The following is a 22409-nucleotide window of genomic DNA, read 5'->3' on the forward strand; positions in this document are numbered from 1 at the left end:
AATTGTTGAAGAAAGTATAAATTTATATAAATTGTTGAAGAAAGTATAAATTTATATAAATTGTTGAAGAAAGTATAAATTTATATAAATTGTTGAAGAAAGTATAAATTTATATAAATTGTTGAAGAAAGTATAAATTTATATAAATTGTTGAAGAAAGTATAAATTTATATAAATTGTTGAAGAAAGTATAAATTTATATAAATTGTTGAAGAAAGTATAAATTTATATAAATTGTTGAAGAAAGTATAAATTTATATAAATTGTTGAAGAAAGTATAAATTTATATAAATTGTTGAAGAAAGTATAAATTTATATAAATTGTTGAAGAAAGTATAAATTTATATAAATTGTTGAAGAAAGTATAAATTTATATAAATTGTTGAAGAAAGTATAAATTTATATAAATTGTTGAAGAAAGTATAAATTTATATAAATTGTTGAAGAAAGTATAAATTTATATAAATTGTTGAAGAAAGTATAAATTTATATAAATTGTTGAAGAAAGTATAAATTTATATAAATTGTTGAAGAAAGTATAAATTTATATAAATTGTTGAAGAAAGTATAAATTTATATAAATTGTTGAAGAAAGTATAAATTTATATAAATTGTTGAAGAAAGTATAAATTTATATAAATTGTTGAAGAAAGTATAAATTTATATAAATTGTTGAAGAAAGTATAAATTTATATAAATTGTAGAAGTATAAATTAATAGAGATTTCAGAAAAATATTAATAAATTATTGCACATCGTAGAAACAATTTGAATAAATTTAGGTAAATTGTAGAAAAAAATTGTATAAAATAATTCAAAAACAGGAAAATATAATACAGATAAGTTAAACATCCTAATAACACATTCATACTTAAAAATTAATAAAATCAAGTAACTATCCAACTCCTTGACAAACCCTAAAATATTTTATTTATTTTACCCGAAAACGGTGCGTTCCCGTTAATTAATAGCGGCGTGTATAATTAAACGTCAATTAAACCGAACAGTATCGTATAACCCCCATTCCCCCCTCCAACCTCAATACCAAGTTAAATTGAAATTTCACGAACCGCGTTAACGAAAATACCAATCTAACTTGATAGTAGAGATAAAGTTAAAAACCCATTGAAATAACAGTACCTAGGTAATCGGGTAAAATCATAGAAACGATATTCCCGGAATGAATCTCCATAACCGGAACCTTTAACGAGTCAAAGCTGAAGTTAAGGCCTTCCGAAACTATTTGATGCCGTCACACCAAATTTCACCTAAACTCGAAAATGTATTCAATTTTACAGCAAAAGTATCGTATCTTCGAATATAGCTCACTTGGGAGTTACGTGGTTTTGTAATTACGTTAATTTCAACCCACGTTGTTTCCCCTTTAATGTAAAGTTAAGTCTTACTACATATCAATTTACAGCAAAAGTGTCGTATCTTCATATAAATTCCCTTTGGGAGTTACGTGTTTTTGTAATTACGTTAATTTCAACCCACATTAAATTTCCCCTTAATGTCTTAAAAGGCTTACTTAGATTACTACTCTATAGTTCTGTTCTTGTATTTAAACAAATTTATTAGATTTAACCAAACTTTGCACTGAAGAAGGTCAAGTTTCGGCCCGTTAATTTGGTCCTAAAGGGAGAGTGAAATGAAAAAACAATATTTTTTATACATTTTTCCACTAATTATTTCAAAAATTTGTATCTTGGTGAAATCTTAACCGATTTTAACGAAATTAGTTTTATTTTAAAGAGAAAAATACACCCTACTTAATTAAACTAGATCTAAAAAAGTGCATTATAAATGACACCCGCCCTTTAAACATCTACGGATGGTCCCCAACTATGGCACTTCAGTTCAGAATCAAACATCGGAGTTCAGACTCCAAGATTCCAAAACTCTAATACCCAATTTCATTTTCTTAATAACTATGATCTTAGACTCTCTCCGGAGGGCCGTTTTGCTAATTACAAATTAATTCTTTTGGCTTAATGGATATTTGAAATTACCTGGCGGTTTCCCTTTTCATAACGAGAGAACTAAATTAACTTCGGTAGACGTTTGTTTGACATAATACAAATATTTGAATCTAATTTTCTTAATCGCGATTTCACGGAAACAGGAGCAGATGACAAAGGAGTCTCGGACGCTAGCTTCCATAATGTAGAGGGCAATGGGATCCGCGAACGTCACGGATATTAACCAAAATCATTACGCCAGTGCCACCTCTCGTAGGAAATTTGAGCCTTATTTTCCAACCAATAGCGTGGCTGCAAAGTCTCGAAAGGAGATCTGGGAAATCGCGTCTGGAGCCTCTCTTTAAAAATACGTATCGTCTGCTTATAATTAGCCTAGGCTTAACGAGTATTAGAGTTAAAAAATGGATTTCAACGACTTTTTAATCTTTTTTTAGACTAAAATTGATAATGAAAAGCCCAGCGAGTGACGTATGTACACTATTAAAAAACTAAAATGTGTTTCAGTGCCAAATTTTTCTAAATTTCTTCTTGAATTAAATGATAGCTACAAGAGGTTGGGAAAAGAAATCACTCACGATCTTTTAAAACCCAAAAAGTAAGAGACAGTGATTTCGTTTCCAACCTCTTGTAGCAGTCAATTAATTCCTACCTTTAAGGTCGCAAAATGTAGTCTTATCTTTTATCTTAATACCAACGATTACAGCTGTTTGAATAAAGTAATTATATTGTGCATATTAATGTCGCGATCGGGTAAGACGAACCTCAGTAGCCACTGTTAGTCCGTTATTACAAAAAAAATTCCCAGCAGACTTTGGTGCCAGATATAATCCATCAAAAGCATCGTCTGCTATAATGTCTGATAGCGCCTCTATGGCGAACGATACCGCTACAGCTGTGACGTACGCGGGTCCCATTGCCCTCTATATTGTGGAAGCTAGCGTCCGAGACTCCTTTGTCATCTGCTCCTGACGGAAATTATTCCGGCATTTAATTTCTGTGGGGCAAATAATAGTAATAAAAAAATGATAAAAACAAGTTGGGAAATAAAAATGAACCTCTCCGAGTCGAGACGAAGACTATCTACTAAATTAACAAGTTTTTCTTAAATAATTAAATAAATATAATTGATATTAATTTTTTTAATAAGTCAATATTGCTTTCAGTGAACTGCGAACACGGTCCGGATTTTATGAACACGTTTGCTCAGATTTTATAACTGCGAACGTGGTAACAGACAGATACGTCCATTATAATACCTCTCTGTGAAGTCATCGTCACTCTGAGTAGTAAAAAAACCTGAATTGAGTATCGTACTAATTTGTTTTAGTTGTGTTTTCAATAATACATTTCGGGTAAAAATAATTTATCTTAATTTTTAATAAAAATCCTTAATTGGAAAAATTTGCAATTAAATGAAAATGAAATAACTAGAAACCTATAATTCAAAAAAAAAATTTAATAAGTATACTATATAAAACTAAAAATTATGAAGTATAGAAAGAGTTATAAAAGAATATTTTTATCAATGTATTACGATAATAGATAAGAAGTAATACAATAACGAAAAGTGCGACACAAAAAGATTTAACGATCTACCGGTTGATAATCGGTTAAAAAAGTACAAAAAATCAGCTAAAATCCTTAAGCATCGCACTTCACATTATTGCATAACTTCTACTTCAAGAATAAGTAATAATAAATATTATATTTGAGTTAGGCTTAACGGGGTAGAGTGTAATTACGATTCATTAAAAGTTTCAATATACTGAAAAAAGGCGTAGGTTTGGTTATAAATTGAGAAGTGGGGACGTTGTCCCCCCCCCCCGGTTAAAGAAAAACAGGAATTGAGAGAGAAAACTCCCAAAAGCAATTTCCAAGCTCGAATAAAAAAGAAAGTTTAAATTTTAAAATAGCTCCCTATCATTTAAAAAAAAACGAAAAAAAAGAAAGAAGATTATTTCGGTTTTTTTTTATCGATGAAATTGGTCCGATCACCACCAGGGGGATGGATAATATTTTAAAGAAATGGTGGTAGACTCCCAAGGAAGCTCCAAAGAATGTCTTATAAAAATATTAGTTTAATTTGGAATTTAAGTTCATTATTTTTAACTTATTTTTTAAACTATTTTTTTAACTTATTTTTTAAACTATTTTTTTAACTTATTTTTTAAACTATTTTTTTAACATTATTTTAAACTATTTTTTTAACATTATTTTAAACTATTTTTTTAACATTATTTTAAACTATTTTTTTAACATTATTTTAAACTATTTTTTTAACATTATTTTAAACTATTTTTTTAACATTATTTTAAACTATTTTTTTAACATTATTTTAAACTACTTTTTTTTTTATTTCAATTTAAAGGAAAAGTTCAGGTAACATGACTGATTATACCAAGAAGTGATATCTAGTTTAATTTGGAATTTAAGTTCATTATTTTTAACTTAATTTTTAAAAGTATTTTTAACACTATTTTAAACAATTTTTTTTAATTTCATTTTAAAGTAAAAGTTCAGGAAACATAACTGATTATACCAAGAAGTGATATCTAGTTTATTAGGGAGAAGTTCATTATTTTTAACTTATTTTTTAGAAGTATTTTTAACTTTATTTTAAATTATTATTATTTTTTATTTCAATTTAAAGGAAAACATAACATTATACCAAGAAGCGATATCTAGTTTATTAGGGAGAAGGTATAAATTCGCCTGCACAATTCCAGCTCTTTATCTCCAGTCCAAACGTATAGTAGGTACCCCGGAGTTAACCCCCCCCCCCCCCCGACCCCTCTAAATACAACCAGCCAGCATCTCATTGGTTCTTCAAAACTCACGTCAGCGACTCAGCGCGAATGACGAAAATTACAGTCATATTTTCCGACTGAGGAGAGGAGGCGAAATAGCCCAGTGGCCTCGTTTTACGTCCCCCCTTGTATTTTGAAAGGGGGACTGGGACTATGGCGCGCGAATACTAAGGTATCTTATACCTTGTCCCTAATAAACTAGATATCACTTCTTGGTAAAACGTTACGTTACCTGAATTTTTCATTTAAGTCTCTAATTTCTTAATGTAAAATTCTGGTTTTCAAGAAGCGGGTAGTCGGTCTATAATCAAATATACTTATTACGTGTTTTAGGTGCGACCATATTCACATTCTAATTATTTTAATTAAAGGCTAAAAAGCGGGTTTAGCAGCTTTAATGAGGCGAAGGTGATTCACTTTTTGTGTGTCATCCGCCGGTAACAAGAACAAGGCGCTCCGCCTTTAGTAAGGCTTTTTATTATCGCCTTTAATTCTTAATAAAAAGCTTGTTTAATAATACTCGCTAGTTGAATTGAAATACCCTATAGAAAAATATGGTTTCTAGAAACCATTATTTCATGGGCGGGTTTAATGGACTTTGCCAAATATCCAAATTGTTTATTATTGCTATTATATTAGTAGGAATACATAGAGCTATTTTGGAATCATTGCGACCCCATTTATCCCATGTAAATTTCTATGAAGTAGTCGAAATATACTAACGAGACAAACGGCACATTTAAACCACTTAAAAATTACTTGCTCTGGAACCATCTGCTTTACATTTTAAGTAACAAACTTAACTTACAAAAAATAAGAACGTTTCTTTTCATCTGGATTTTACAAAACCCTCCGAAAGTCAATTAAAAACTGCACCATACAAACGTGGGTATTTTTGAGTATAATCAGAAGGGGATAATAGAAGAAGGATGACACTCTAAATCCTCTTAATACTTTAGTTATGTAATGTTCATGATTCTTCCCGGGCTCATGGCACCATTTTAGTTTGCTCTACTTTGCTAATCAAACTTCAGATGGGCAACTATCGCACCGTGCTAGGGTCAATTCTATACTGTTTGGTATTTACTAAATCCCCAGCAATCAATTCACCAAACCTTGATTGTCTTGACGTGGCTGGGACAAAAACACACAAGCGCATGCGCAGTGCTAATAGAGTAATGATGAGAGAACTATTTATCGCGTATGAGCAAGATTCGCTTTAGTAACCGTAATTTTGCTTTAACAAATGTTAATTCTGATATTGGGAAGAATCATGTTACAATTACATCACCCGCTTCGAGGTGGTACACTTCTCTCGAAGAAAAGTATATTATACACTTCTAGTATACTTAAAAACTCAAAAAACCCTTTTGCTAATGTTTCTATGCCTATTCCGTTCTTAGACAAAGTCTAGACTTTAAACCTTATGTCTCAATTGGCAAGAGCTAAAAAACACTAAACAGGAATAACTAAGAGCTGCTAGAAAAGATTTTTTGTGTTTTAAAATTACAGATGGTAATTTAAAATATACAAAAATATTCAAAAGGGAAATGAAGAGTGTTTCAAAATAATTAAGGAGGGTAATTAAAGTAACTTAGTACACGAGTGGGATATTTCAGGGTTCATACAACTTTTGGAAAACCAAAGTTCCCCCAGATTTCCATGAGGTTTTTTCCCCATATACTTCCCTGAATTTTCCAGGTTTTTCCCCCCGTATATGGAGCAAATGTTAACGAAGGAGGAGTGGGGGGGGGGTGAATATGACTATTACATAATCAAAGGACATCCCCGTATCTCAAATAGAACCAGAGTTATGAGCCTCCAAAGTATAGTGTAATGTTAATTCTATGGAGGGGGGGTATGTTCACGAACATTTTGCTTAAAGGAATAGCGACGTGATTTAAAAATGATCTCAAATCTAAAGAAAACCTTACTTTTTTGAGAGTTAAAACTCTTCTGATTCCAAAAATATGCTTGAATAATATTTAAATTTGAGGGAAAACACAGAAAAAGCACTTTGAAAACTTGAAATTTGGGGGACAAAGGCAAATTTGCGGAGAAGATTTTTGGCGGGTTTTCTCCTTGCTACGTCACTCGCGGCATCTCGCGGAAAAGCCAAGCGCGAGACTCCCGAGTCTACTAATGCGGCGCGCGCGCGAATCTGAATAAATTAGGCTTAACGCGGCGCGGCGACACTAACAGGCGCGTCACGTGAGCGACATCTAAAGTGAAAATTTCTCCTTACTACGTCATCAAACGAAAGAAAATCTCAACTAGGCCTTTTCCAAACACAAAACTTTGATTGCAATTTAACAAATTGCTACGAAACCAAATAAAAAAGTAAACATACCATAATAAACTAGATTTTTCAAGGATTTTTTTCGCATTTTAAGTTTGTGGATGACGAAAATTATGTCACTAACACTTTAATTACTCGGCCCCTGTTTGACGCAAATTTCCCTGATTTCCCTGAATTTTACTAAAAATTCAAAATTTCCCTGAGGTTTATGTCAACTATTTATTTCCCTGATTTTTCCAGGTTTTCCCTGATAAAGTTATTTACAGACATAACTCGTAAACGGTGTCCCAGTTCCTAAGGACTAAAATGTCATAGATGATACATTTTCGACTCAAAAAGCACTTCGATTTTTTTTTTTTGGAAACTCCCTATTAGACTAAAACGTTATTTACAGACAGATTTATTCAAATCCTTTTCGTGGGGTGGCTCACTAATTTTAATCGGTGTAGACATTGTATCAATCTATTTAAGCCCTAACAGAGCTTATAATTAACCCTTAATAGAAGTACTGGTAATTTTAGTGGTTAGCCCCTCGGCCAGCTTACAAAAAATACCTAACTCAAACAACGTATCTGTTTTGGCATATTACCAATTCAGAATGCGATTACTATAAAACATTTCGTCTGTTAATTGCACTATATTGCCGCTTACCTCTCTATCGCGGTCTAAGTATATCACGTGACAGTTAACACTAATATAGTTCACACAAGGAATACTGAAGATTGGTATGGCCTTGATTGAATTCAGTTCGTTAAACTTTCGTCCCCAAGGTTCATTAAATTTTTCTATGTCATTTATAGTTCTTTAGCACCTTGCTACGATACCCTTTTTCACTTGGCAAAATTCCATATAAATGCTGTGTTTACAGTATTTTAAATTCAAAATTATTTCAGCTTGCCAAGTTGCTAAGGGAGTATACTTCATTCACGGCTACAATATATTCATCTAAGCATATTATGTTGATTCTTTCCGTCAAAATTCTTCTATGAATAAACCATACACAGAGTGCATCCCATTATACTATCTTTGCACTATATTTTTGGCGCGAAAGGAAAGCCCGCCATACATACAATCATCACCCCCTTTTTTCCCGCCAACAGCTGTGCCTCGCGATCTGTTTTGCCTTTATCAAAGCCAAAAGTAGGCCTAGGTTATAGAACTCCGGAGCGTAGACGTAGAACGTCAGCTGGTAAAGGTCTTTTAACCGTAACCCCGGGCGAAAATGAGCCGCACGAGGGTTGACTCAAATCGGCGGGAAAATACTACTCGCGTGGCTTCCGTCAAAAAAAGCGCCGAGACCAAGGCTTAACGAATAAAGAACTTAACGAACGAACGAACTCTCTATTCTATTGTCAACCCCTAGAAAGTCGCCTTAGTTTTACGATATTAAGCGTAAAATACACTTACCGTTAGGCCTAATTTGTGACGGACTTGTACAGATTGACGTCAAGAAAATCCATTCACGAATCACGAGCGTAAACTTGAACCGCTTGAACCAGCCGCGCCTTTACCGTTAAGGTTAAACGTAACGAACGCGACTTTAGCTGAGCTCGAATCGAAATAGCGGGAGTTTTGTTCGACTAGGCCCACCAGGGCGAGGTCTTAGCCCGCTCTCTACAGTTTCACAGTGGTACTACAACTAGCTCGCGGACAGCGGACTCCAATTTAAGCGCCACGACCCGCTACAACGAGAGAGAAAAATTTCTCTGAAACGATTCTACGCTTCGAACTACAGTACTACACACACGTCTTCGTTTTTAGGGAAGTGAGCGGGAAAAGTAGGCGGCGATTGTGGCGCCACTACAAGGAGTGGGGTGTAACTAGAGTTTAGAGCCAAAATGTCGTAACTTCAAATAATGCATTTTTGAGCAAAATACGATATTTTAAAGAAGATTTTGAGGATTTTGAAATTAAGATTAAGAAATTCATCGAAATCGTTTAGATAAATCTAAGAAATAAGTTAGACCAGGTTTTTTAGCCAGAATATCAGTTAAAGTTACATCAAGTGAAATTTAAACTTAATGGCAATTAAAGTGTACGCTTGCACATTTTGAAGTACCCAATTTGAATTGGGCAAAAATCTAGGGTTCTAAACCAAGGAAGCTCAAACTCGCTAACTACTTTCTTGTACGGGTTTTAACATAGTTTATCCATACGTTTTTCAATAAGTTCCTATACTCAACGCTGTAGTTACTCAAATGAAGGCGACCTAGACTAGACCATTAGGGTACTCTCCCTTGCGGCAAAAAGCAACACCAGACGGAGTTCACTACACGCCAAATGCTCAAATTTCAAATTTACTATCAAATTTCGAATTTTCAATATTAAATTTTCAAAAAAAAAATTGTAATCTTTAATATTTTGGAATCTGGATTTACTGCGTTGGGTTTCTCTGTATGTTATTTCCAAATGCTCAAATTTCGATTTTACTTTCAAATTTCAAATTTTCAATATTAAAATTTCAAAGAAAAAATTGTAATCTTCAATATTTTGGAATTTGGATTTACTACGTTTTGACTCTGAGAGTGATGAAGTTTAAATCGGTTTTCGAATGGGTTTATAGTACGGGTCTTTGGGCATTTGGTGTTGGCGCCATCTCGCGATTTAGTGGAGGGTTAATGGGCGAATGAACTGCAACTGAGATCTCGGGTAGTCCAAGAAGCTATTGGCGGGGCAGGCAGGCAGGCTGCTACTGCTATAGATGCGGTTTAAAGTTCATCATTCTTCGAAATACTTCTCTTATGGTTTCTTTTTTTGTTGTTGATGGTCCAAAAACGAGCAAGATACACTTTCGACCACACCACTCATTTTCAAATACGTTTTTTTTTTCTTTTCTTCTTTTTATAGGTAACACAATAACTATAAGTATGACCAGAAGGGGATAATCTGAGAAGGATGACACTCTGTATCCTATTAATACTTGAGTTTTGTAATAATTATGATTCTTCCCAGGCTCATGGCACCATTTTTGTTTGCTCTCCTGCTCATCAAACTTCAGATGGTTAACAATCGCACCGTGCTAGGGTGAAATGGTACTAAGTCCTCAGCAATCAACCCATAAACCTTGGTTGTCTTGACGTGGCTGGGACAAAAACACACAAGCGCGTGCATGCGCCTTGGCAAATAGACAAACAGCGCTAATAGAGTAATGATGAGTAGTGAACTATTTATCGCGTATGTGATTCGCTTTAGTAATTTTGGTTTCCCAACTTGTTTTAGTATCGTGAAGCCGATTTTTAAATGATATAAATATTGTAAAAACTTAAAACTACCTCAATTTTTTTCAAAAAAACTTTTATTTCAAAAATAATTGTAAATTCACTTAATTTTAATACGTTTGCTATTACTATAAATATGTTAGTGGTTCCTACTTAACAGCCACGCCCATGGTATGGGGCCACATGACTAGTACATTATTGTAAAGCCAAAAATGAACTTGATCTTCGACGGTCAGCTTTGACCTCTTGATTGCTTCGACGGAAGGATTGGTCAAGCAACAAGTGTCCAAGAATAAGCTCCATAAAGGCTGGATGAGGTATTGAATCCATCTGAAGAAGTAATAGTCGTCCGAAAAGCCGTGTTGCTCGTAGAAAAAGTATTTACCACCCTGTACAATATTTCAAAACAATTAATAATCAAGAAATACACTCTTAAACATTTCATGTCCACTAAATTCTTATATTGTTTAAAGTAATATCAGAAGCATGTAATAATACTTCTCTTCGAGAGAAGTGTTCCACCTCAAAGCGGGGACAGCAATTGTAACGTGATTCTTCCCAACATCATTTTACATTTATTATAGCAAGGTTACTAAACCCAATCACATACGCGATAAATATTTCCCTACTCATCATTACTCTATTATTGATTTTTGTCCCACGTTAAGACAATCAAGGTTTGTGGTTGATTGCTGAGGATTTAGTACCACTTGAACAGTTATAAAATTCACCCCAGCACGGTGCGATGCCCATCTGAAGTTTGATGAGCGGGAGAGCAAACAAAATTGTGCCATGAGCCCGGGAAAAATAATGTTACATGACTAAGCACTTAGAGGATACAGAGTGGCATACTTCTTCTATTAACCCCTTCTGCTCTTTCTAAATAAACCCATGAACAAATCTTTTGTACTTACCGGCACAAGTACTCGATGAAACTCTTCCAAAACCTGTGTCAAGTCATGAACGGAACACAACAAGTAGGTACCAATAACCACATCAACACTCGCATCCGGAACCTCGTGCATATCTTCGCCAACCCCGACAATATGTTTCTCGACTTTGACATGAGAGTATTTCTTCAACTTATCGTTAACCGTCTTCGAAAAATGCGTGTTTGGATCCACGGTAATGAGACGCGTACCAGCTGGGTAGAAGGATAAGTTGGGACAGGTACCCAAACCGACCTCCAAAACCCTGAGGACACCGGGACCTTCTTGCCGTAATACTGGATCACTGGATTCTAAACGAGCCATTGCGGAGAACAGTCTCCTTTTATGAGGAGTGTTTGACCATTCGACCAAGGGCGCGACTAACTGGTAGAAAACCGCGAATAACATATGACGCCATTGTGGAATTTTCGCGTACAAATCCGAACTCAGGCTAGGCATTTTAAAAAGAGCTTAGTTTACTATCTGAGAAGACACTTCCTCAAGTCTTTACGACTGGTTACGCTGGGTTTCCGGAGCTAAATGACTAAAGAGTAGCGATCTATTACAGTTATTATAGCTTGAACTATAGACTTTTTAAAACTAAAATGGTCGAGTACGGTGGGAAATTTTTTTATCGTCAATAGGCCAAAATTAAAGACAAAGTTCGATATTTATTGGAGAGGAAAATGAATGGGGTCGCATCATGTTTTCACCATAAGTTTATAAGATATGTTCACCATAAGTTTGTCACTGGTTACTGACTCGCTTGTCATGAAGTGAATGAGGTAGGTCATAGATTCGAGGTAAAGCGAGGGAGGCCTGCTGTCAAAGGCTTAGTAATGCAGACTAAATAGGACCTAGATGGAAGTCCTGCAAAATTAACTACCCACCGAGTGTAGGACATCAATTCTCGCTTGTCGTTCTCGAACTAGCTCGAGCCGTCTCAAGCATTAAGAAGTATAGGAAGTGTCAAACTTATGGAAAGAAACATATCTTATAAACTTATGTTTCCGTTTATTGGCTATAGCTGCCGGGATTAGTGCCTCCGTTTCAGTAGACGACCAAAGTGGAACTTTTTTGCTAACGAATTAAAAAATTAAATACATCATTAAAGTTTTATTGAAACATGTTTCTTTTATTTGTGAATATTAAAAAAAAGACTTTGATATTCAGTCTATTTGACGGCTACGCCCATGGTATGTGGCCATAAGACAAGAAGAAATAGTTTGTAAAGCCAAAAACTATGATAATCTTCAACGGTGAACTTTGACTGTAGAATGGCTTCAAGGGAAGAATTGGTTAAGCAACATGTGTCCCCAATTATACTCCATAAAGGCTGGATGAGGTACTGAATCCACCTGAACAGAAAATAGGTGCGGGAAAAGCCGTGATGCTCGTAGAAATAATATTTCCCGCCCTGTAGAATATTAGTCGAATTATTAAATAGACCATGATATACTAAAATGATAGTCTCCCCTAATTGGTTTTAGGTTTCTTCGTATCGACAAAGCGCCCTATATGAACTATGACCCAACAAGGTCTTGCTTCTTTTAAATAATACAATTCATGTTTGTAATTAACCCAGAAGTAAGATAAGGGACTAAAAGTATCGAGATAACCAAATTCTTCACTTAACGAAAGTGAATATTCTTGAAAATACACCAACGGTTGACCCTCTGGTAGCGGTTTCTGAGTTTTCCCCTCCAAAACGCGAGACGCTCGTGGCGGTAGACGGCTGAACTAGATTCAAGCACCCGCGTCCGTGTTCCGCGGCTTTAGGATGAGGGGAAGGGGGTAGGAAATGTTTTTGGATCTCGACCAATTTTTTTCTCTCCAGTGTAGACGCGATGGAAGCGGTGGCATAAAATCCTCAAATTTGTTCACTAGTGCCAGGATCTACTACCAATGCTAGAGCGCTTCACTTCTAGTCTCATCTCACTTCTGATTAAACCCATAAACAAATAATGTGTACTTACTGGCACAAGTACTCGATGAAATTCACTCAAAATCTGTTGCAAGTCATTAACGGAACACAACAAATAAGTGGCCACAACGACATCAACACTCGCATCCGGTATCTCGTGCATATCTTCGTCAAAACCGACCACATGTTTCTCGACTTTGACATGCGAATATTTCTTCAACTTATCGCGAACCGACTTTGAAAAATGCGTATTAGGGTCCAGGGTAATAAGACGAGTTCCTTCGGGGTAGAAGGGCAAATTGGAACAGGGTCCCAAACCGACCTCCAAGACCCTGAGGACACCGGGTCCTTCTTTACGTAATACTGGATCCATGGATTCTAAGTTCTTCATTTGGGAGAATAAACGCTTTCTAGTCGGTATGTTGGACCATTCGATAAAAGGCGCAAAAAACTGGTAAACAATGGCAAAAATAATTTGACGCCATTGTCGTGTTTTCGCGTAAAAGTGTTTCAAAATTAAATTAGTCATTTTGGAATTAATTATTTAAAAATAAGATATTGTAATTTTTGTGTCCACTTTCATTGACTTTCCGAAGTCAAGTGATTATGGAAAACATGCAAATTAAACCTTATAGAAACAGGTTATTTATTTTTGCAAGTTGTGTTAGGATAAGATGTAAATTATTACTAAGTTCCATCATAAAACATAAATTAACCAACTTAACCTGTTAGCACGCATAAGCAGCAAGAATCTCTGATTCAAATTTTGTATTGTACATATTTTATATTTGAGTTGTCATAAAAAATAGTATTATATTATCAAGAGTTACTACAAAAACGTTGTGTTTAACATTTTGAGTCGAAAATATAACTTCTATGTCCATTTTGTCGTCTGGTGCCAAAGTTTTCAAGTTAAGATCATTGAAGTATTTTACGGATGACCCTTAAATTGAATTTAGAAGCTAAAAGACAATATTAATTTCTAATTTAATTCAGGGGTTTTCCCTAAAGCACTCAAATCAATCACTCGAAAGCAATGTCCCTGAGGGTAAAATGTCACATAAATTGCATTTTCGCCTTAAATTCGTATGAAGAACATACATAACCCAGTAACAACCAGTAGATACAGAAATTTGCAAATATATCTATACGAGATATGTAATGGTTTGTGCTTTCGTGTGGTGTCTATTTGGCAGCCACACCCATGGTATGTGGCCACAAGACCAGAAGGTTTTGGTAAAGCCAAAAACAATGATGGCTTTCAACGGTGAACTTTGACTTCAGGATTAAGTCGTAGCATGGCGCAGTTAGGCAACAAGTGTCAAAGAACAGGTACCAAAGAGGTTGGACGATGTACTGAATCCATCTCAACAGAAAATAGGTGTCGGAGAAGGAGTGATGTTCGTAGAAAAAGTATTTACCACCCTGTAGAATATTTCCAAAAATTATTATGTTTGTTGGATTGAAATAATAAATTGTTTTCTGTTTAAGCATTTCTTGAAGGGATACTTCGGCTTATATTTTATTATAAATAGTATGCCTAATAAATAGTAAAATAATTTTCAAAATTATAAAATTCATCAATTGGAACAATGTTTTCTATTTGCAGTATTAAGGAAAATACAAGCCATAACGTTTCCGTAATGGACCCTACGCGTTAGGCTTCCCCACGATTGACGTCTGGGGACTACCCCTATTGGACGAATCCGTCAGGTGGTACTAGCCTTCCAATAGGCGTACTCCCCAGTTCTTCGCAGAGGAAGCCTAACGCGTAGTGTCCATAAACATAACTTAATTGTTTGTATTATATTTAATATTTTAGGTTTTAATAATTTAATTTCAGTTTATAATTTAGTTTAATTAAGGGTTACAGGAATACATATTTTTCTTCAATTTCGAATCTTTAACAGGTCATTTTCTGGACCTCTCTGCTTGAATTAAAGGGGGAGGAAGTTTTAAAACCGTCACCCCTGACGTGATGCATAACGTATTTCAACTTAAAAACCACGAGATATTGACATAGCTAGTCTGGTGTTTGAAAACCTTATTATCTTATAACGGAACATACGGTATGGAAATGCAAGGACATTAAATACGGCTTCAAACAAAATAATTTTGGTGGACTGGTAACGCCGAAGCCTCATCAAATGTCTATGCTGTGAGGCAACCAAACCAACCCAAAGCAGGCAAACGACACTGCATGCCTTCGTCCTTTTGCAAAAGAGTCTATTAAACCAATAAGTAAATATTGTGTACTTACTGGCACAAGTACTCGATGAAATTCACTCAAAACTTGTTGCAAGTCATTAACGGAACACAACAAGTAAGTGGCCACAACGACATCAACACTCGCATCCGGTATCTCGTGCATATCTTCAGCGAAACCGACAATATGTTTCTCGACTTTAACATGCGAATATTTCTTCAACTTATCGTGAACCGACTTTGAAAAATGCGTATTAGAGTCCAGGGTAATGAGACGCGTCCCTTCAGGGTAGAAGGGCAAATTTGAACAGGGTCCCAAACCGACCTCCAAGACCCTGAGGACACCGGGTCCTTCTTTACGTAATACTGGATCCATGGATTCTAATCTGTTCATTTGGGCGAATAAACGCTTTCTAGTCGCAATATTGCACCATTCGATAAAAGGTGCAATACACTCGTAAATGAAGGCGAAAATAATTTGACGCCATTGTCGCGTTTTCGAGTAAACGTCTTTCAAAATTAAATTAGTCATTTTGAAATTAATTATTTGCTTCTTTATGTCCACTTCCGTTCAGTAGCCGAAACGAAATAATAATGATACATCCAAATCAAACGATATAGCCTCAGGGCCACGTAGAATCAGGTTTATGGGACTTTTCAATAGGTTAAACTTTCTCTTAACATTTTTTTTCTTGTCTACCTAGTACTTTATCGCACCCGATTCCGTTTCGTAATATTATTTCCTTGTACGTCGACTTCTTACGATAAGTTGTAAATTATTACTTACTTTAGTTTAAAAAAAAACAACAATTCTACAGAAAAATGTTTAGTAATGCCGCAACAAAGTTAAATTCGTAAATAAGATATTTGTCATTGTACAGACTGTTAAAGAAGTCTTTGCGCGTTCCGTTTTTCGCACATATTTTACTATATTTCAAAAACTATTCAAGCTAGCGCTCTGGAATAAAGTGCGTTATAAAAGTTTTGCATTCCTCTTTCATATTTTACCCGTTCCACAGTTGTCCTTTGCATACTTATACCGGAAACCGGAAATGTCAAAATTATCAACTTTGAAAATATTGGATTCTCGAGGATATAAATGCGATTTTCGGATTCCTTGGTGTCGATTCATATTTGAAAAGTTTTCACCAAATTCAATTCGGATGAATAGGTCACGAGTAATGAGCCTTTATTCAAAATCTGGCAACTTCGATTTAAATGGCGATAATTCATAATCGAGAATCGAATCTTTGTCTTAATAATGCTTGTTAGATGTTATGGCACCTTATGCGTATATATATGATTGGTCTTGTGGCGCAATGCTTTGAAACAAATCAGACGTTCATAAAAGGGATGGTGAAATGGAAAATAAAGTAATTTTTTATTGATTTTTTTCCAAAAGACAGTGAAACATCCAAGAAATAACACCGAACGATTTTTAAACTACGATTAGTTTGAAATTTCATGGATAATTTTAAATAAGGATCTCCGACCAATCGTGTAGCGCCCTGCCTTTTTATCAACAATTTTCTCTTGGCACGCTCCGTGTTGAATCAATTTATCGAGAGATTTGATCAAATTTGCGCGATGTGACAATTGTGGCGCGAAACATGGAGCGTGCCACGAGAATTTTGTTAACAAAAAGGCACGGCGTTACGGGATTGGTCGGAGTTCCTTATTTAAAACTATTCTTAAAATCTTAGCCTAATTTGAATGGGAGGTATTTCCTGAATTTTTCATTATGCATACTGGTCTCATGATTAGTAGAAGAATCAATAAAAAATCACTTTAATTTCCACCTCCCCCTCTCTTTAAGAGAAAACCTGCGTCTTTTGAAGGAGAGAAGCGGTTTGAAAATATTGTTATTTGGGCCATAATATCATAATATTTAAAACTCACATTAATTACGTTTGGGTCTTCAGCCCGACTCATTGCAGCCCAATGAAAATCTCATTGGCATATGCGCTTCACGAGATCCCTTCAAATGGGCATATTCGACTATTCCATATAAGAAACAAATTCAGAGGAGATGGCTTCTATGCTAGGAACGTTCGCTACGCGATTGAGCTTCGCTAAACGGAGCCTGAGGTTGGGCTATAGCCTCCCGCGTTTACTGCAAATGTGAGACCAGGGATAGATTTAATTTTTGAAGCGGGAATAGAGAATAGAGTAATCTTGGAGCGCGTCAAATTCCACGGAAAGGAAGGGTCTGAAAGAAGAGGTGTGTCAAAGCAACAAAGGTAAAAAGGAATAACGTATTTTTCGCCGTCCCAGTAAGCAAGGTCATAAAAACCTAGTTTAAATGAGCCAATCTGAAATTTTAAACTTTTTATTACGTGTAGGAAGGAGGGGCTCTATACTGGGCTATGAGTCGGACTGAATTAAACGCTAACCGTTCTCTATTCCTTCCTCTAAAATTAAATCTATCTCTGTTGAGGCTTAATAATAAAGCCGACCGCAACCAAAGCATGGGCAAAGGCATATTTCACAACTGAGGTTCAAATGGAAAAGCCTAAAAATTAAATGAAAAAAATGAATGCCGGTAAGAATGATCACAACTGAAAATAATAGCCAACAGCTAAAACTAACCCGAACGGTAAACACTTGATGTTGGTCTCTCTGCGCTGCTGGTCTGCTACTCCTTTCGTTTATTTTCTATGGCAAAATTACACTCGTTAGAGGTATTGGGATATTAGGCCATTTTGTGTTTTAAGTCTTTTATTGTGTAGGAAAGAAAACGACCCTGTTTAACGAAACTTTGGATAATTTTTAATATTTAGTTAAAAGTTGAAAATTATTTATAAAATTTGGACGAAAATTGTTAAATAACAAGACTTCCTTTGAGTTTCAAATTGAAGAATGTTCGTGTGCTTTATTGAACTATTTTTTTACAAAAAAGACAGTCACTTTCAGTTTCAATTGTTGCTTGATATTTTATTGGACATCCCCTAGCCGTTAAAGGAAGGATAAAGAGGAAAATAAAGTGATTTTTTGATCGATTTTTCTTATTATAAGAGCATTAAATGCACATTGAAACATTCAGGAAATACAGTCTCCGAATGATTTTAAAATTCAAATTAGGTTCAGATTTTAAAGATAATTTGAAATAAGCACCACTGACTAATAGCTTAACGCCCTGCCTTCCTGTTAACAAAATTTCCGTTGCACGCTCTAAGTCTCGCGCCACCATAGTCACATCGCAAGCAACTTTTATTAAATCTCAAGATAAATTTCATTCGGCATGGAGCGTGCCACGAGAATTTTGTCACTAGGAAGGCAGGGGTCGGAGGTCATTATTTCAAATTATCCATAAAATCTGAACCTAATTGGAATTTCAAAATCATTCGGAGATATTTCCTGGATGTTTCACTATGCAGAATGGTCTTATAATTAGTAGAAGAATCGATAAAAAATTATTTGATTTTTCATTTTACCCTCCCATTAAACACATTCTTAATCGTATTCTAAAAGACAGACATAAACTAATGAAATTAGGAGGTAAAGCATTGTAATATTAAAAATAGATATCCGCCCTGTTCGCTGGTATTTTTTCTCCGTATGACTAACCAGCCCACGTCGTGACCGGTATTAATATTAATAACCTGATAATTATTCTTGACTAACTTAAAACATTGTTTTAATGTATGGTTTAGGCTCAGCAGGACAATTGCCCAGCCCATACATCCCGACTCGTTGCAAGATTTCTGGAGAAGGAAGGAATTGAAGCTTTAGATTGACCCGCTCTCTCGCCCGACTTGAACCCGATTTAGCGTTTATGTCTGTCATTTAATAAAATATTAAAAATTAGTTTAAGGGCTAAGGGAGGTTAAGTAAAATACAATTAAAACTGAAAGTGACAGTCTTGTTTGTAATAAATTGTTCAAGAACGCAGACGGTATTTCCTGGATGTTTCACTATGCAAACATTTCTTATAATTAGAAGAACAATCGATAAAAAATCACTTTATTTTCCTCTTCATCCTCCCTTTAAGGCAAGGGGATGTCCAATAAAATATCAAGCAACAATTCAAGCTGAAAGTGACTGTCTTGTTTGTATAAGATAGTTCAATAAAGCACACGAACATTCTTCAATTTGAGACTCGAAGGAAGTCTTGTTATTTGAAAATTTTCGTCCAAATTTTATAAATATTTTTCAACTTTTAACTAGTTATCAATAATGATATTAATAGTTATCCAAAATTTCCTTAAAAAGGATAGTTTTCTTTCCTACACAATAAAAGTCTTAAAACACAAAATGGCCTAAAATCCCAAAACCTCCCAAAGTTAGTATTTTTGCCATAGAAAATAAACGAAAGGAGTTGCAGACCAGCAGCGCAGAGAGACCAACTTCAAGTGATTACCGTTCGGGTACGTTTTAGCTGTTAGCTGTTATTTTCAGTTGTGATCATTGTTACCGGCATTAATTTTTTTTTCATTTAATTGTTAGGCTTTTCCATCTGTAGCTTTGAACGTCAGTTGTGAAATACGCCTTTGCCCATGCTTTGGTTGCGGTCGGCTTCATTAATAAGAATACAAAGGGATAGATTTAATTTTAGAGGAAGGAATAGAGAACGGTTAGCGTTTAATTCAGTCCGACTCATAGCCCAGTATAGAGCCCCTCCTTCCTACACGTAATAAAAAGTTTAAAATTTCAGATTGGCTCATTTAAACTAGGTTTTTATGACCTTGCTTACTGGGACGGCGAAAAATACGTTATTCCTTTTTACCTTTGTTGCTTTGACACACCTCTTCTTTCAGACCCTTCCTTTCCGTGGAATTTGACGCGCTCCAAGATTACTCTATTCTCTATTCCCGCTTCAAAAATTAAATCTATCCCTGGTCTCACATTTGCAGTAAACGCGGGAGGCTATAGCCCAACCTCAGGCTCCGTTTAGCGAAGCTCAATCGCGTAGCGAACGTTCCTAGCATAGAAGCCATCTCCTCTGAATGTGTTTCTTATATGGAAAAGTCGAATATGCCTATTTGAAGGGATCTCGTATGCCAATGAGATTTTCATTGGGCTGCAATGAGTCGGGCTGAAGACCCAAACGTAATTAATGTGAGTTCTAAATATTATGATATTATGGCCCAAATAACAATATTTTCAAACCGCTTCTCTCCTTCAAAAGACGCAGGTTTTCTCTTAAAGGGAGGGGGAGGTGGAAATTAAAGTGATTTTTTATTGATTCTTCTACTAATCATGAGACCAGTATGCATATTGAAAAATTCAGGAAATACCTCCCATTCAAATTAGGCTAAGATTTTAAGAATAGTTTTAAATAAGGAACTCCGACCAATCCCGTAACGCCGTGCCTTTTTGTTAACAAAATTCTCGTGGCACGCTCCATGTTTCGCGCCACAATTGTCACATCGCGCAAATTTGATCAAATCTCTCGATAAATTGATTCAACACGGAGCGTGCCAAGAGAAAATTGTTGATAAAAAGGCAGGGCGCTACACGATTGGTCGGAGATCCTTATTTAAAATTATCCATGAAATTTCAAACTAATCGTAGTTTAAAAATCGTTCGGTGTTATTTCTTGGATGTTTCACTGTCTTATGGAAAAAATCAATAAAAAATTACTTTATTTTTCACTTCACCATCGCTTTAATGAACGTCTAATTTGTTTCAAAGCATTGCGCCACAAGACCAATCATATATATACGCATAAGGTGCCATAACATCTAACAAGCATTATTAAGACAAAGATTCGATTCTCGATTATGAATTATCGCCATTTAAATCGAAGTTGCCAGATTTTGAATAAAGGCTCATTACTCGTGACCTATTCATCCGAATTGAATTTGGTGAAAACTTTTCAAATATGAATCGGCCCCAAGGAATCCGAAAATCGCATTTATATCCTCGAGAATCCAATATTTTCAAAGTTGATAATTTTGACATTTCCGGTTTCCGGTATAAGTATGCAAAGGACAACTGTGGAACGGGTAAAATATGAAAGAGGAATGCAAAACTTTTATAACGCACTTTATTCCAGAGCGCTAGCTTGAATAGTTTTTGAAATATAGTAAAATATGTGCGAAAAACGCAACGCGCAAAGACTTCTTTAACAGTCTGTACTTCATGCGTATCGGAATGAAGTATGAATATTTTAAACACGTTTCTTCTAAAGACCTCTTTTATTAGCCTTGGTTTGAAGGATTATTTTCTATTTAATCAACTAATATTTTCCTAAATACAGTGTTTTAAGTGGGATGATTTTATGGACGATTTTGATTGGATAACGTTGTATGACATTTGGCCAATTAGGCACACCCTAAACCTGATATGATTTTATAATATTTTATGGATGACCCCATTATTAAATTAGTATCGTCTTTCAATTAAATTTAAACTTAAGGGGCCATCCTTAAAACTCTTTAATCATAACTTAAAGTGTTAGTGACATAATTTTTGTCATTCACAAACTTAAAATGCGAAAAAAATCCTTGAAAAATCTATTTTATTATGATATGTTTACTTTTGTATTTGGTTTCGTAGCAATTTATTAAATTGCAATCAAAGTTATGTGTTTGGAAAAGGCCTAGTTGAGATTTTGTTTCGCTTGATGACGTAGTAAGGAGAAATTTTTACTCACGTGACGCGCCTGTTAGTGTCGCCGCGCCGCGTTAAGCCTAATTTATTCAGATTCTCGCGCGCGCCGCATTAGTAGACTCGGGAGTCTCGCGCTTGGCTTTTTCGCGAGATGCCGTGAGTGACGTATCAAGGAGAAAAACCCGCCAAAATTCTTCTCCGCAAATTTGCTTTTGCCCCCCAAATTTCAAGTTTTCAAAGTGTTTTCCCTCATATTTAAATATTTATCAAGCATATTTTTGGAATCAGAAGAGTTTAAACTCTCAAAAAAGTAAGGTTTTCTTTAGATTTGAGATAATTTTTTAATCACGTCGCTATTCCTTTAAAAACGATGGCTTTTATGGCAAAATGTTACTTGGCCTTGCCCGTGTGTTTTTATGACAGTGAAAACCTTGAAGAGTTTCCCGTCTATATTGACACTGAATTCTAAATAGTCTTAACTCGTGAGTTGG

The 22409-nt window shown here is 35.1% G+C and overlaps 4 protein-coding genes across 4 annotated transcripts in view; all 4 read right to left on the bottom strand.

Annotated features, from left to right (window-relative positions):
• Positions 1-8824, bottom strand: part of LOC149678243 (xylosyl- and glucuronyltransferase LARGE2s-like) — a 126011-nt gene extending 117187 nt beyond the window's left edge. Inside the window, exon 1 of the mRNA XM_089836252.1 lies at positions 8495-8824. The gene's annotated coding sequence lies outside the window, so the exon portion shown is untranslated. The remainder of the gene's footprint in view (positions 1-8494) is intronic.
• A 1531-nt stretch (positions 8825-10355) lies between these two features.
• On the bottom strand, positions 10356-11769 carry LOC149678245 (thiol S-methyltransferase TMT1B-like). The gene is made up of 2 exons (XM_089837106.1): positions 11220-11769; positions 10356-10694 (listed from the first exon to the last, which is right to left on the bottom strand). The coding sequence occupies exons 1-2, from the start codon at positions 11691-11693 to the stop codon at positions 10455-10457; spliced, it is 714 nt and encodes a 237-aa protein (XP_089693232.1). The 5' UTR covers positions 11694-11769; the 3' UTR covers positions 10356-10454.
• A 639-nt stretch (positions 11770-12408) lies between these two features.
• Positions 12409-13687, bottom strand: LOC149678246 (thiol S-methyltransferase TMT1B-like). The gene is made up of 2 exons (XM_089837018.1): positions 13211-13687; positions 12409-12651 (listed from the first exon to the last, which is right to left on the bottom strand). Exons 1-2 carry the CDS (start codon positions 13685-13687, stop codon positions 12409-12411), a joined length of 720 nt encoding a protein of 239 aa, XP_089693144.1.
• Positions 13688-14343: 656 nt separating this feature from the next.
• LOC149678247 (thiol S-methyltransferase TMT1A-like) lies at positions 14344-15895 on the bottom strand. The gene is made up of 2 exons (XM_089837019.1): positions 15419-15895; positions 14344-14583 (listed from the first exon to the last, which is right to left on the bottom strand). The coding sequence occupies exons 1-2, from the start codon at positions 15893-15895 to the stop codon at positions 14344-14346; spliced, it is 717 nt and encodes a 238-aa protein (XP_089693145.1).
• Positions 15896-22409: the final 6514 nt, after the last annotated feature.

The sequence above is a fragment of the Phalangium opilio genome, unplaced genomic scaffold (genome assembly GCF_054372755.1).
Source record: "Phalangium opilio isolate 3A_F unplaced genomic scaffold, DU_Popi_V2 ptg000042l_1, whole genome shotgun sequence".
Lineage (NCBI taxonomy): Eukaryota > Metazoa > Arthropoda > Arachnida > Opiliones > Phalangiidae > Phalangium > Phalangium opilio.

Coding starts and splice junctions, on each gene's coding strand:
- LOC149678247 (XM_089837019.1), bottom strand. CDS start 15,895: ATGACTAATTTAATTTTGAAAGACGTTTACTCGAAAACGCGACAATGG. Junction 14,584..15,418: donor TTCATCGAGTACTTGTGCCA/GTAAGTACACAA, acceptor AATATTCTACAG/GGTGGTAAATACTTTTTCTA.
- LOC149678246 (XM_089837018.1), bottom strand. CDS start 13,687: ATGACTAATTTAATTTTGAAACACTTTTACGCGAAAACACGACAATGG. Junction 12,652..13,210: donor TTCATCGAGTACTTGTGCCA/GTAAGTACACAT, acceptor AATATTCTACAG/GGCGGGAAATATTATTTCTA.
- LOC149678245 (XM_089837106.1), bottom strand. CDS start 11,693: ATGCCTAGCCTGAGTTCGGATTTGTACGCGAAAATTCCACAATGGCGT. Junction 10,695..11,219: donor TTCATCGAGTACTTGTGCCG/GTAAGTACAAAA, acceptor AATATTGTACAG/GGTGGTAAATACTTTTTCTA.